Below are 13,112 nucleotides of genomic sequence, written 5' to 3' on the forward strand. Positions count from 1 at the left end.
GTTCCCTTTCATTATTTGTCCCCTACATAATGTAAATGTTCACCTTAAGCTCTTTGACGTAAACTTGCATTATTTGCTATGTGTATAATAAATAAGGTTAAGTATTGGCACACATCACTGAAAGTGAACAGATACTTCTAGATAAATACAAGTTAATATCACACTATTGCAGAACCAGCAAAATAACAATTGTAGATGTCAAGTATCCACCCGTACGGGTTAGTGAATACTGTTTTGAACAGCTCTTTGAGCACCGTGTCACAATAGCTGATCTGGAAAAACATTGTTGGTAGTAGTCCCTCTTCACAGGCCACTGGCAGGAAATATATTTGTAATATAAGCAAATGTTGCACTATTTCTACCTCGTGTTAAATATGTATCAAAAAACAAAGATGATGTGACTTACCGAACAAAAGCGCTGGCAGGTCGAAAGACACACAAACAAACACAAACATACACACAAAATTCAAGCTTAAATGTATTAACATTACCCTGTTCGCTACAGATCTTGATGCTACTGTGTGGAGCAGGGATACTCCACAGACATCTACAATATTTGGATCACCACCTGCATCTAGCAGCACTTCCAGGATCTAAAAACATTATACATTACAACATGAAAGAATGTATAACATGAATGTATCAGATAAATCTTTTTGATGTCTTTATAATATTTCAGATTCATTGAGTCATATAGTAATTGCTTCCCCCCTCCCCCCTAATGCTACTGAAGGAAACTCCAGATAACTATCAGAAACATTAATGGTGCTTTCCATTCTTAGCAATTTTAAATGCATTGTATTTTTTTAAATTCATTAAAACTCATTGTAGGTCAACAAAAAAATGAGACTCCATTAAAAGTTACAGATTAGCTGCATATAAGAACTAAAAAGATATTCCATCATCTTTTGAACATACATCTGGGACAAAATTATATCTCCTTCCTACAATTCAGCTGACAACTGGATGCATGCCTGAAAGATGATGGCATATTCTATCTACTGGGAAAACTTCAAGAAATACAACCAAGAACACATTTATCATAAAAGATATGATGGATAAGTTCAGTGTGGACTTCTGTATCTCAGAATTACTTGTATCCTAGAGCAAAATATGATTATATAGGATTTAGAAATTCCAGTAAATTTTGTGATAAGTGGTTCACAACTTTCACACAAACTAAACATATTGTCTCTCCATTAGGCTTTTATTATTATATATTATGTATTAAGTGCCCTGCAAATTTTGTACATTAACCTTTGTTGTAATCCACATTTGTACAGTATCCCTCATTCAGACAGCCATTCACACTAATTTCGTTATAAACTTATAAGTGATTTGCTGTCACATTGTGTTCCATTTAATTTTGTGCCTTCAGCATCAGCATATATTGTATATGTTTTTCATAGATTAATGTTATTTTCAAATTTGTTATGTTAAGTCTGTTAGTGGACAAAATCTGGACAAAAGAAAAGTGTGAGGCACAAAGTTAGCTTCAGCATAAGGTTATTAATGTTTACTAATTGCTGATTAATCTCAAATTTATAAAATGCTACATAGTTCAGTATCATGCTCAGAATTATTTAAAATTGCAGTTCCCTCTTCTTCTCAAAAACTCATTAACCTTATGTTGACTCACACAGTACCTCTGTTACCTTCAGCCACAAATCCCTTAAATCTATTCTCTTCTCTCCATTATTCAATTTCACACACAAACAACACCCTTCACAATCTACCTTACATTTCATCTGTGTTAGTCAATCATACCAATAATGAAACCAATATTAAGAGATCCAACAATCAACATGCTCTGGTTGTATTTTTCTGTTATCTTTTTTTTATTTCAATAGTGCTGATGAGTTTGCTTCAGTTATCCTACAGCACCAACAGTATGTACATCACTAATAGGAAATATTGGGAAATCAAGAAGATTATTCAGTTGTGAAAATAATTTTTCTCTGATAACACTCATCTCACTCACTGAATGCAATAATGTGTCCATTCTGCGTATCTCCACTTCCACAAACAGCATTAAAATTTCTAATTAAACTCCTATTCCTCTCGTATAGATCATTCATCATTTCCATGATATGTTCATATTTAATCACATTCATTGTGATTTCTGACGCACTTCTTGTAATATTAGTTTTGGAGTGAGCAATTTCCAGGGTTTTGTTTAGTTAACTAATGCACAGTCTTGTGGATTACAATTCCAGTTCCTTGCACATTTTGGTAATTGATTCTGTCTTCTTTCTCTTGCATGGTGTAGCAGTTCCACCTGCTTTTATTTTCTTCGTTTGTTGTTCTTGGTGTTGATGTACTGGCTGAAAAATGGGGTGTGGAAGCCAAACACGGACTACTTTAAATGACGTAGCTGACAGATGCTCAGTTGTGTTTCACTGTCTTTTACTTTCACTTTTCACAACCTCCCATATCCACATTTAATATGGCCACTGCACTATTGTTTAACTTCCCATAAGCCTCATTAATAGTTAGCAGGCAAACCTCCACATACTGCTACAATAGTTTACTGTTGAACATATACGAACAGTAGAAACCTAACCATGAAGTTCACAGTTCTTGAAGAATACAAAGGTACGTATGGAACAGTCGCTGTCATTGTTTCTGCACACGGCCTAATTGTGTTACACTTATTTCACTGTAAAGTCAATGCATTGTTGTCGTTCTAACCAACACAGGTTACTCGTCTGAAACTCGGCCGTGGACTGACGGTCTCATGACCAAAAACTGGACCCTTATATATCCTCGCAATAATAGGTACTCAAACTTCACATTGTTTAATGTTTGATTTACAAAAATTACAATTAAAACTTAACTCAGTTAGTCTGAATTATTTGTTTAAATCATGAAACTAACAAACAAATATAAGTACGCTAACAGTACTTTGGACAATACTGTTAATTATTTTGGAATTAATGAAGGGTTGACTTTGCTAACATATTTTCAAATAGAGCAAAATAAATCCTTTAATAATACTACTAGTTGTTCCTTCAAATGTTTGTAATTAGTACAGAATTTATATTTGTTTATATGCCAACAACAGAATGTAAGTTAAGAAACAATTACTGATTTCACCCTATAACAAAATATACTAACTAGGAATAGTCAAAATAAATTAGGAAATCGATTACATACATACAGGGTGTTTCAAATATGACCGGTATATTTGAAACGGTAATAAAAACTAAACGAGCAGCGATAGAAATACACCGTTTGTTGCAATATGCTTGGGACAACAGTACATTTTCAGGCAGACAAACTTTTGAAATTACAGTAGTTACAATTGTCAACAACAGATGGCGCTGCGGTCTGGGAAACTCTATAGTACGATATTTTCCACATATCCACCATGCGTAGCAATAATATGGCGTAGTCTCTGAATGAAATTACCCGAAACCTTTGACAACGTGTCTGGCGGAATGGCTTCACATGCAGATGAGATGTACTGCTTCAGCTGTTCAATTGTTTCTGGATTCTGGCGGTACACCTGGTCTTTCAAGTGTCCCCACAGAAAGAAGTCACAGGGGTTCATGTCTGGCGAATAGGGAGGCCAATCCACGCCGCCTCCTGTACGTTTCGGATAGCCCAAAGCAATCACACGATCATCGAAATATTCATTCAGGAAATTAAAGACGTCGGCCGTGCGATGTGGCCGGGCACCATCTTGCATAAACCACGAGGTGTTCGCAGTGTCGCCTAAGGCAGTTTGTACCGCCACAAATTCACGAAGAATGTCCAGATAGCGTGATGCAGTAATCGTTTCGGATCTGAAAAATGGGCCAATGATTCCTTTGGAAGAAATGGCGGCCCAGACCAGCACTTTTTGAGGATGCAGGGACGATGGGACTGCAACATGGGGCTTTTCGGTTCCCCATATGCGCCAGTTCTGTTTATTGACGAAGCCGTCCAGGTAAAAATAAGCTTCGTCAGTAAACCAAATGCTGCCCACATGCATATCGCCGTCATCAATCCTGTGCACTATATCGTTAGCGAATGTCTCCCGTGCAGCAATGGTAACGGTGCTGAGGGGTTGCCGCGTTTGAATTTTGTATGGATAGAGGTGTAAACTCTGGCGCATGAGACGGTACGTGGACGTTGGCGTCATTTGGACCGCAGCTGCAACACGGCGAACGGAAACCCGAGGCCGCTGTTGGATCACCTGCTGCACTAGCTGCGCGTTGCCCTCTGTGGTTGCCGTACGCAGTCGCCCTACCTTTCCAGCACGTTCATCCGTCACGTTCCCAATCCGTTGAAATGTTTCAAACAGATCCTTTATTGTATCGCTTTTCGGTCCTTTGGTTACATTAAACCTCCGTTGAAAACTTCGTCTTGTTGCAACAACACTGTGTTCTAGGCGGTGGAATTCCAACACCAGAAAAATCCTCTGTTCTAAGGAATAAACCATGTTGTCCACAGCACACTTGCACGTTGTGAACAGCACACGCTTACAGCAGAAAGACGACGTACAGAATGGCGCACCCACAGACTGCGTTGTCTTCTATATCTTTCACGTCACTTGCAGCGCCATCTGTTGTTGAAAATTGTAACTACTGTAATTTCGAAAGTTTGTCCGCCTGAAAATGTACTGTTGTCCCAAGCATATTGCAACAAATGGTGTATTTCTATCGCTGCTCGTTTAGTTTTTATTGCCGTTTCAAATATACCGGTCATTTTTGAAACACCCTGTACATCTAAGCACAAAATTATATCTGGTGTTATATTTTTTAAAACTGAGGGCCAATATTTCTCTTTTATGAAAAGATTATATTCATGTATGTTAATGGTAATTAGTTAAATGTGAAAAAATGAATTTAAGAAGGCAGATGGCAAAACAAGAGGGAAAGTAAAAATCTGGTGTTATATTCTTTAAAGAGGGCCAATCTTTCTCTTTTATAAAAAGATTATATTCACATATGTTAATGGTAATTAGTTAAAAGTGAAAAAACGAATTTAAGGAGGCAGATGGCATAACAAGAGGGGAAGTAAACTGATCCCAGATTGCTACATCACTATGGGGTGGTCGATTTGGTTGATGATTTGTATTAAATCTGTTTAGTAAGCTATATTCATCCCAGTTTTACATGCTGTTGTCTCATCAATCAAATATATGGAGCCGCGTGTGAGAAATCATACTCTGATATTGTCTCATAAATATTCTATTTGCAAATTGGGAATGTTGGAATGTTGTGATGAGTAGCCATTGTTCATGCATGGTTTGCCAGAAGACATCACTTATCAGTGTCACATATGTATGTCACCACAACTTCAGTTAGAAAAATGTCAGGCAAATACCAGTTGATGCTAGAACAGAAATGTGTTGTTTCTTCTGAGAACAAAAATGTAGAGAGACTCCGCAACATTTTTGTGTTAGTTTTCATATGAGGTGGGTCCCCTTCAGAGAAATGGTGCATATACTAACCACAAAATCTGAAAACGACAGTAGTATTGTAGATCAAAAGTGACCTCATGCCAACCTAGTCTATACTCCAGGAAATATTAAGGCTATGAGAGTGGCCTCTACATGAAGTCCCAGGAAATCCATGAGGTGAACTTCAGCCCAATTGGGCATATCACATCATTCTCTTTAGAGAACACTTCATGCTGATCTTGATTTGATTTGATTTTTTATTGGTCCAGTTTTATCATATAGCACAAATTGTACAATTGATATTGGACAGGTCAAAGATAAGTTACAATAATACATAGTATTAGCAATTAAAATTAGGTACCTACTACAATTAATTTTGTTACTTATTCAGAAATTCTCTGACAGAATAGAAACAGTGCTTTATTAGAAATGCCTTTAGTTTAGCTTTAAATATTGGATGAGTAGTGTTTTTTATTTCCTCTGGTATCTTATTGTGTAGTATTACACCAATGTTAATTATGCTCCTCTGATAGGTGGTTGTTCTGTGATATTTTTGATGTATATTTGATTCCCTTCTGGTACTATAGTTGTGTACACTTTTGTTCTGTAGCAGTTTGCCTGTTTTCAGGAGGTAGTCCCTAGTGAACAAGATAGTTTCATAAATAAATAAACTTGGAACATTTAGGACACCAAGCTCAGTAAAATGGGATTTACAGGACTCCATCTTTTAAGGCCACAAATTATTCTTAAAGTTCTTTTTTGCATTCTAAAAACCTTTACACTGTGAGTTGAGTATCCCCAGAAAATGATCCCATATCTGATTAGTGAGTGGAACTGTGCATAGTATGCCTGCAGTACTGTTGTTTTGCTTGTTGTAGCCTTTAAAATTCTTAGGCCATAGCACACAGATGATAGTTTTCTACACAAGTTATTTATATGTGTGTCCCACTTTAAGTTTTGCTGAACCCAAAAACCCAAGAATTTTGTGACACTTACATTTTCTAGGGGACCATTTTTTAATTGGGCTTGAATAAACATTTGATTAGTTGGAGGAATTAAATGAAAATCGACACACACAGTTTTTTCAGTATTTATAATGAGTTTGTTTTTTGTGAACCACTCAGAAAGTCTTTTCATAGAACTATCTGCTTTGGACCACAAAGTTTCTGGACTGGATCCAGTGAGCAATATGCTGGTGTCATCGGCAAACAGGATAGTTTTTGTGGGACTCATATATTCAACTAAGTCATCCACATAAATCAAGAAGAGTAGTGGACCTAAGATTGAACCCTGTGGTACACCATGTTTTATTGGTAATTCCCTAGAAAGAAAAGAGTTGTTTCTTGTTTTATTCATTTTGTTGAATTCATACTGAAGTGATACTTTCAGCCTGTGGCTTTTTAGGTATGAACACAACCAGCTGTGCGCTACACCTCTCACTCCTCGTCTTTCTAATTTTTCGAGCAGAATGTTATGGTCCAGGACATCGGAGGCTTTTGATAGATCTAGAAAAATACCTGCAGCTAATTTCTGTTGATCAAGGTATTTTAAAATGCAGTCTAAGAATTCGAAAATTGCTATCTGTGTAGATTTAGACTTTCTAAAACCATGTTGTTGTACTGTAAGAGGTGCATATTTATTTATGAAACTTAAAAGCCTCTCATAGAAGAGTTTTTCTGAAATTATTCCCATACAAAATGAGAGTGTTGCACAAACTGACAGAAAATGACAAGGTAGAGTGATTACAGTTTGTGACTTTGGCTCTTGCAACTGATAATGCCATTATTCATGATACATGGATTTCAGATTCAGTGTACATCCAACTGAACAGTAGCATCAATAGGCACAACATCAGATTCTGGACATAAGAAACTCCTAATGTTGTACACAAGATTGAATATTATGGTGAAAAGTAAGTGTACAGGTTGCCATTTCCAGCACTGGGCCTGCTACAATGGACCTGTTGCAGTACAGTTTTTTTTTAACTTTATGCAACAGCGTTACCAATAGAAACACATGGTTCAGATGGAGCTTTCCCTCACATATCACATGTTATTCTGAATTTCCAACATGAACATTTTGGGCACCATGTCCCATCCATATCCAGAACATTTTTGGGGTGATGCAATATGACAGTACACACACAGGAAATTAATCCTGTAATTATTTCTTGTGGAGACATTTGAAGGAGATAATCTACCAATCTAATACAACTGCTGCTGGCTCTCACAACAGTTTTCCAGGAAATCACAGAATTTGTGTGTCATACGGTTGTCAGAAACATCACAGTTTGTCTTGAAGTGGTGGTACATCAACAAGGTGGACATAATGAACATGTACTGCATGCTTGCTGAGCTTACTCATTCTGATGATTAATGTTGTGGCATCAATAGGTCATATCGACTGTGAACAACATGATGTTTGACCGAGATCAGACATTTGAGCTGCCATGTAATTGTAAGAGTGTTTTTATGTCTCTTGCTGGATACATGTGTATGATTTTGTGGAAATATAATTTTATGTGCAGATATTTGTCATACAGTTTGTTCAGTATACCTCTACATGCAGCACATTCCCATACTGGTGACCCAGAAGTCTGTATGTCTTCCGCGACTACCACACTGGGTGTTGTAGCATCAGCAGGTTATTTGCAAGCTGCCATGGCTGCCTCGCCCAACACTTTCTTCAAAGATTTGGAAGCTCAACAATGATCACCGGACCTCTTCATTCATTTTCCAATGACCAGTTCTACATTAATTCACAGTGATTTGCAATCTCCAGCCATGTTAACCCCAAAATTTGTTGCTCTACAAAGGTCGAGTGCTACACCGCTAACACAAACAATGGACTTGGGTTTCGTGTCATCGGACTGTGCTCGCCAACGTGTGAAATTTGAAGTGCTCAACATTCAGAACTATGTACCTACTAATCAATCATATAATTCTCAAAGCGATCTACATTCCCACATGTACTTTGACTCTCAATGGGCTGCAACGACAGTTACTGTTGTGCCGTGTGCAGCACCGCCATTACTGCAAAACACACCTGGCCACTATCAGCCACAACCTGGTCTGGTATTGCCTCATTTGCAAACTAATCGAGGACATTTTAGTGCGCAAAATTCTTCATAGTCACCCCCCAGACCGGTCGCTCAAGTTTTCAACCACGTTGGTTCGAGTCAATCATTCGGTGTTTCACTTTCCAATGGCGTCATACCACACCGAAGTGACTTTCCGCAAATTCCACCAGTCATTTATAGTCCGACCTCATGGGGCGTGTCTTCCACGTGCGCGGAGAACTCAAACCTTTGGTCATACGAGTTACCAATGGCGCCTCCTGCCCCCCCCCCCTTCCCCCCTGCACTCGCAGGGGCCTTGGTTCTGGCCGCTCAGACACTCGCCTCTCCCACAGCACCGCCTGTGTCTTCTGCACCGGCCTTCCATGTTCTTTCTGAGGTGGATCAATTGAAATCAATGCCTGTAGCCTGCGGCCAAGTTTACGGGACCCCAATGCCTACCGAGTAACCGCCCGTTCCCACAGTACCGACCATGTCAGCCGCATGGTGTTTTTGCAACACATCAAGGACAATGCAACCCGCAGTTGCTATGGACGTTTTTGCCAGAAACACACCCGTGTCTAGCGCAGCGGCCTGCTGTATAGCTGTCATGGACCAGACAGTTTACAGTTTTACAAGAGTCCCCTATTCCAAGTCGTCTGTTAAAGCTGCCACCTTTTTATGAGGACAACCTAGTGTCATGATTTGCACTTGTTGAGCATCTTTTCAAGTTGCGTCACGTGTCCGACCACAACTCTAAATTCCTGTGTCTCGTCACACACCTCCAAGATCATTCAGGCTGAACTTGCGATCTACTCCTCTTGCCACCACCTCCGCCGAAATACGAGTTTGCGAATAAGATGATCACTGAATGACTTGCCTGCTCACCACAAGAATTAATCATCAAGATCTTGTACGAGGAACACCTGGGGGACCGAACCCCATCATAACTCTGGCGCCATCTTCGGTTATTTGTGAGTGAGCATACCATGCCAGACGTCACTCTGTGGGTGCAGCAGACCAACTGTATTCATTGCTACGACAATGCCAGCCAGCTCACCACTCACCGCAAGTTGGCACAACTGCTCCTGCTTACCGGCCATCTGCTGGCAGAGGCAGGGCTCATTCCGCCTCTGTGCCTTCTACATCACCTGGCAGCATCCACTTGCTCTCTCCACCATCCGAGCACTCCAAGGTCGCCCATGCACCATACGTGACAGTATACATGCCAGAACAAATCAAAGAGGACAAGTCTCTTCCGCTGCCACAGTCATCACCACCACCACCACATCCGGCTCATCCATACTGTTGGTACCACAAGGTTTTCAGCAAGGCTGCTAAGAAGTGTTGGTTACCTTGCCAGCACCAAATGCCAACCACAGGACCTAAAAGATGCCGAGTCCTGCAGGGAACCTCACAGGCGTCCTCATACATTGCACTCCATCCACTCATCTGCCTTGCTGAGCGTTGTTTGTACATAACTGACCTTTCATCACAGCTCACTTTCCTAGTCAACACTGGTGCTGAGCGTTGTTTGTACATAACTGACCTTTCATCACAGCTCACTTTCCTAGTCGACACTGGTGCTGAGCGTTGTTTGTACATAACTGACCTTTCATCACAGCTCACTTTCCTAGTCGACACTGGTGCTGAGCGTTGTTTGTACATAACTGACCTTTCATCACAGCTCACTTTCCTAGTCGACACTGGTGCTGACATTTCTGTCAAACCTACATCGATGGCTCCCCACGTTTTTTCACCTATGAGGTCACTTCTACAAGATGTCAACACATCAACATTACAAACTTCAGGCTCTGTCAAAGTTATGGTACACCTATCTCATTCTCTGTATTTTCTGTGGACTATCTACGTTGCCAACATTGATGAATCAATTCTCGGTATCGATTTTTTGTCCCATTACAAACTCTCCCCAAATGTAGTTCAGGGCTCAGTGCTACATCATCCCACTAAAACTCATACAGTGCTCCTGCACTTATGTTCCCCATTCTGCTTCTCTCATGACATGTGAGTTAGCATACGAGTGCTTCACCCTTGCAGGAGACACTGTGACCTGCGTAACTAATCTACTGTCGGTATACTCCACTGGGACAAAGAGGAGCTGAAACAACACATTGCACAGACATATAATGAGCTCATTGCAGCTCGTAACTCACTGCTAAAACTGCAGTCCACAGTTCCACCACCTAATCGAGCTTCTCTGGATGACACCAGCTCGCAAACTCATCAGGTTAGTCCACACACATTAATCGTGTGTGACGATTCACGTCCGGTAGACTCCGCACCCCTGACGCACTTGCCACATCCAGTGCCTTGTGTTCCTAACAGTGCTTGTAATGACAGTCGCGCATGTGACGTGACCGTGCACACCACGCAAGCAGCCACCCCGCATGTTGATAAACATTCCCCCTCTCTCGTGCACCAGCCACATGAGTTGGTGGTCATCGCTGTTCCACGCACAACGCCAATGCCGCTCTCGCCCGCACCGGTTATCAAGTGCAAGGTTGACAGCAGACACTCACCGCATGTGCTGACCCACTCCACGCTGTGCGTGCAGCCGCAGTCTCCACACAAGCACACGTTGCACTCACGTACTAGGTATGTGACGTTTGTGCTGCCCTTTCCCACTCACACTAACGGCTATGGCTCATCGCGCCCTACTCATTCAAAAACTTCGCATCAGGACAATGATCAGTCTTGTGTGCAGTTCTCAGTTTCTTCCATCACTGAAGGTACAATGCACAAAATAGTTACCACTTCCAGCCCTCCTTTTAGGCACAAGGTTAGACGGCTCAACCCTCTTAAGTTGTGCGCACCCCAGCAGCAAATTAACGAACTTTTGGTGGCAAGTATCCTGCAACTGTCAGACAGCAACTGGTCTTCACCGATTCACCTCGCCCTCAAACACAATGGTTCTTTCCAAATGTGTGGTGATTACAGACATCTATGCTTTCGCTCATATGTTATCGGGCGCTACAATCTTCAATGTTATTGACTGTAAACGTGCCTACCACCAGATTCTCATAGCACTGGTAGACATCTGTAAAACAGCTACTATCATGCCACTTAGTTTGTTCCAATACAACTTCATGTCATTTGGCCTGAAAAACACGGCGCAAATGTGGCAGCGATTCATTGACTCCATCTTACGACAGTTCGAGTCTTGCTTTGCATATCTGGATGACATACTCATTTTCAGCAATTCAGCTGAGGAACATATAAATCATTAATCCATGGTCCTCCAGACCTTGAACTCCAATGGTGTTGAGGTCAATAAAGACAAATTCCTATTGTGCCAGCCTTCCGTCACTTTCTTAGGTTACACTGTCTCCACCCACGGAATACAGCCTCCCAAATCTCGTGTGCAGGCCATCGCGTCAATGCTGTCCCCTGCTACTTTCAAAAACTCCAATGTTTCCTGGGCACAATAAATTACTACTGCCATCACCTGCCCTCTTCCGCCGTCGTGCAGGCCCCCACTGTCAGACTCACTGTTGGGTAAACAGACTTCAGGACTCAAACCCGTTCGCTGGACTGCACATATGCTGGAGGCCTTCAATGCACTAAAGATTTCTTTAGCTCACGCTGTGACACTCACCCACCCCAGCCCCTCGGCTGAGTTGTTCATCACTGTGGACGCCAGTGACATTGCAGTGGGAGCGGTGCTACAGCAACGCAAGGCAGACATGGTTTCCCCTCTTTCTTCTCTAAAAAAACTATCAACAGCTCTGAAGAAATACTCTGCTTTCAATAGAGAACTCCTTGCAGTCTACAAGGTCATCAAACACTTCTGCCCCGACGTGGAGGGTCGATCGTTCTTCATCCTCATGGATCACAAACCACTCGCAGATGCTTTCTGCAACCCCCTCGAGGACCCACCCCCTTAGTGTTTCTGCCACTTTGATCTAGGCTCACAATTCACAACCGACGTTCACTACATCAAAGGCACAGACAACATTGCTGCAGATTTTTTTCTCACGGATCAATACTATTTTGCACATCATAGAGTTATCCAACCTGGCCGCCCTACAAGCCTCTGACGAGGAATCTCAAGCTCTCCTTGCAGACCCTCAAACATCGCTTGTGTTTACCAAAGCTAAATTCCCTGGCATTGTGGATTGTGGACAAGATGTGGTGCAATACTTTTGTTGGTACCTTACGCCCATTTCTCCCCCCTTCCCCCCTCCCCCCCTCCCCTCCCCCTCACCCCTCAGCACCAGCAGGCCTTTGACGTACTGCATAACCTCGTTCACCCTGGCATCTGTGCCACTACATGGATCGTCTCTGAGTGTTTCATTTGGAAAAATATAAAAGTGACTGTCAGACCTGGGCACACAGCTGCATCCCCTGTCAATGCCACACCACCCCACCACTGGGCAGGTTTGACATTACTCCAGGATGATTTCACCATGTACATATCAAACTTATCGGTCCTCTTCCACTGTCGGAGGGCCACAGATACATTCTATCCGCAATTGACCACATGTCCCCCTGGGTGGAGGCATTTCCTTTACCTAACATCATGGCTTAGACCATGGCCAAGGCTTTCATCTACTCATGGATTGCTAGGTTCGGTTGTCTGACCTACATCACCACCAACCAGAGTCAGCAGTTTGAGTCTTCCCTGTTTACCATTTTATGTAACATCTG

The 13,112-nt window shown here is 41.7% G+C and overlaps 1 protein-coding gene across 5 annotated transcripts in view; it reads right to left on the reverse strand.

Moving 5' to 3' along the window:
- The window catches only part of LOC126240775 (serine/threonine-protein phosphatase 6 regulatory ankyrin repeat subunit C-like), an 881,520-nt gene that overhangs the window by 139,989 nt on the left and 728,419 nt on the right, over nt 1-13,112 (reverse strand). For all 5 annotated transcript variants that reach the window (XM_049947953.1, XM_049947951.1, XM_049947950.1 and 2 more), the window contains one exon: nt 492-593. In XM_049947953.1, the coding sequence (XP_049803910.1) occupies nt 492-593 (102 nt within the window). The remainder of the gene's footprint in view (nt 1-491; nt 594-13,112) is intronic.

Source organism: Schistocerca nitens, chromosome 1 (assembly GCF_023898315.1).
Source record: "Schistocerca nitens isolate TAMUIC-IGC-003100 chromosome 1, iqSchNite1.1, whole genome shotgun sequence".
NCBI classification, from domain to species: domain Eukaryota; kingdom Metazoa; phylum Arthropoda; class Insecta; order Orthoptera; family Acrididae; genus Schistocerca; species Schistocerca nitens.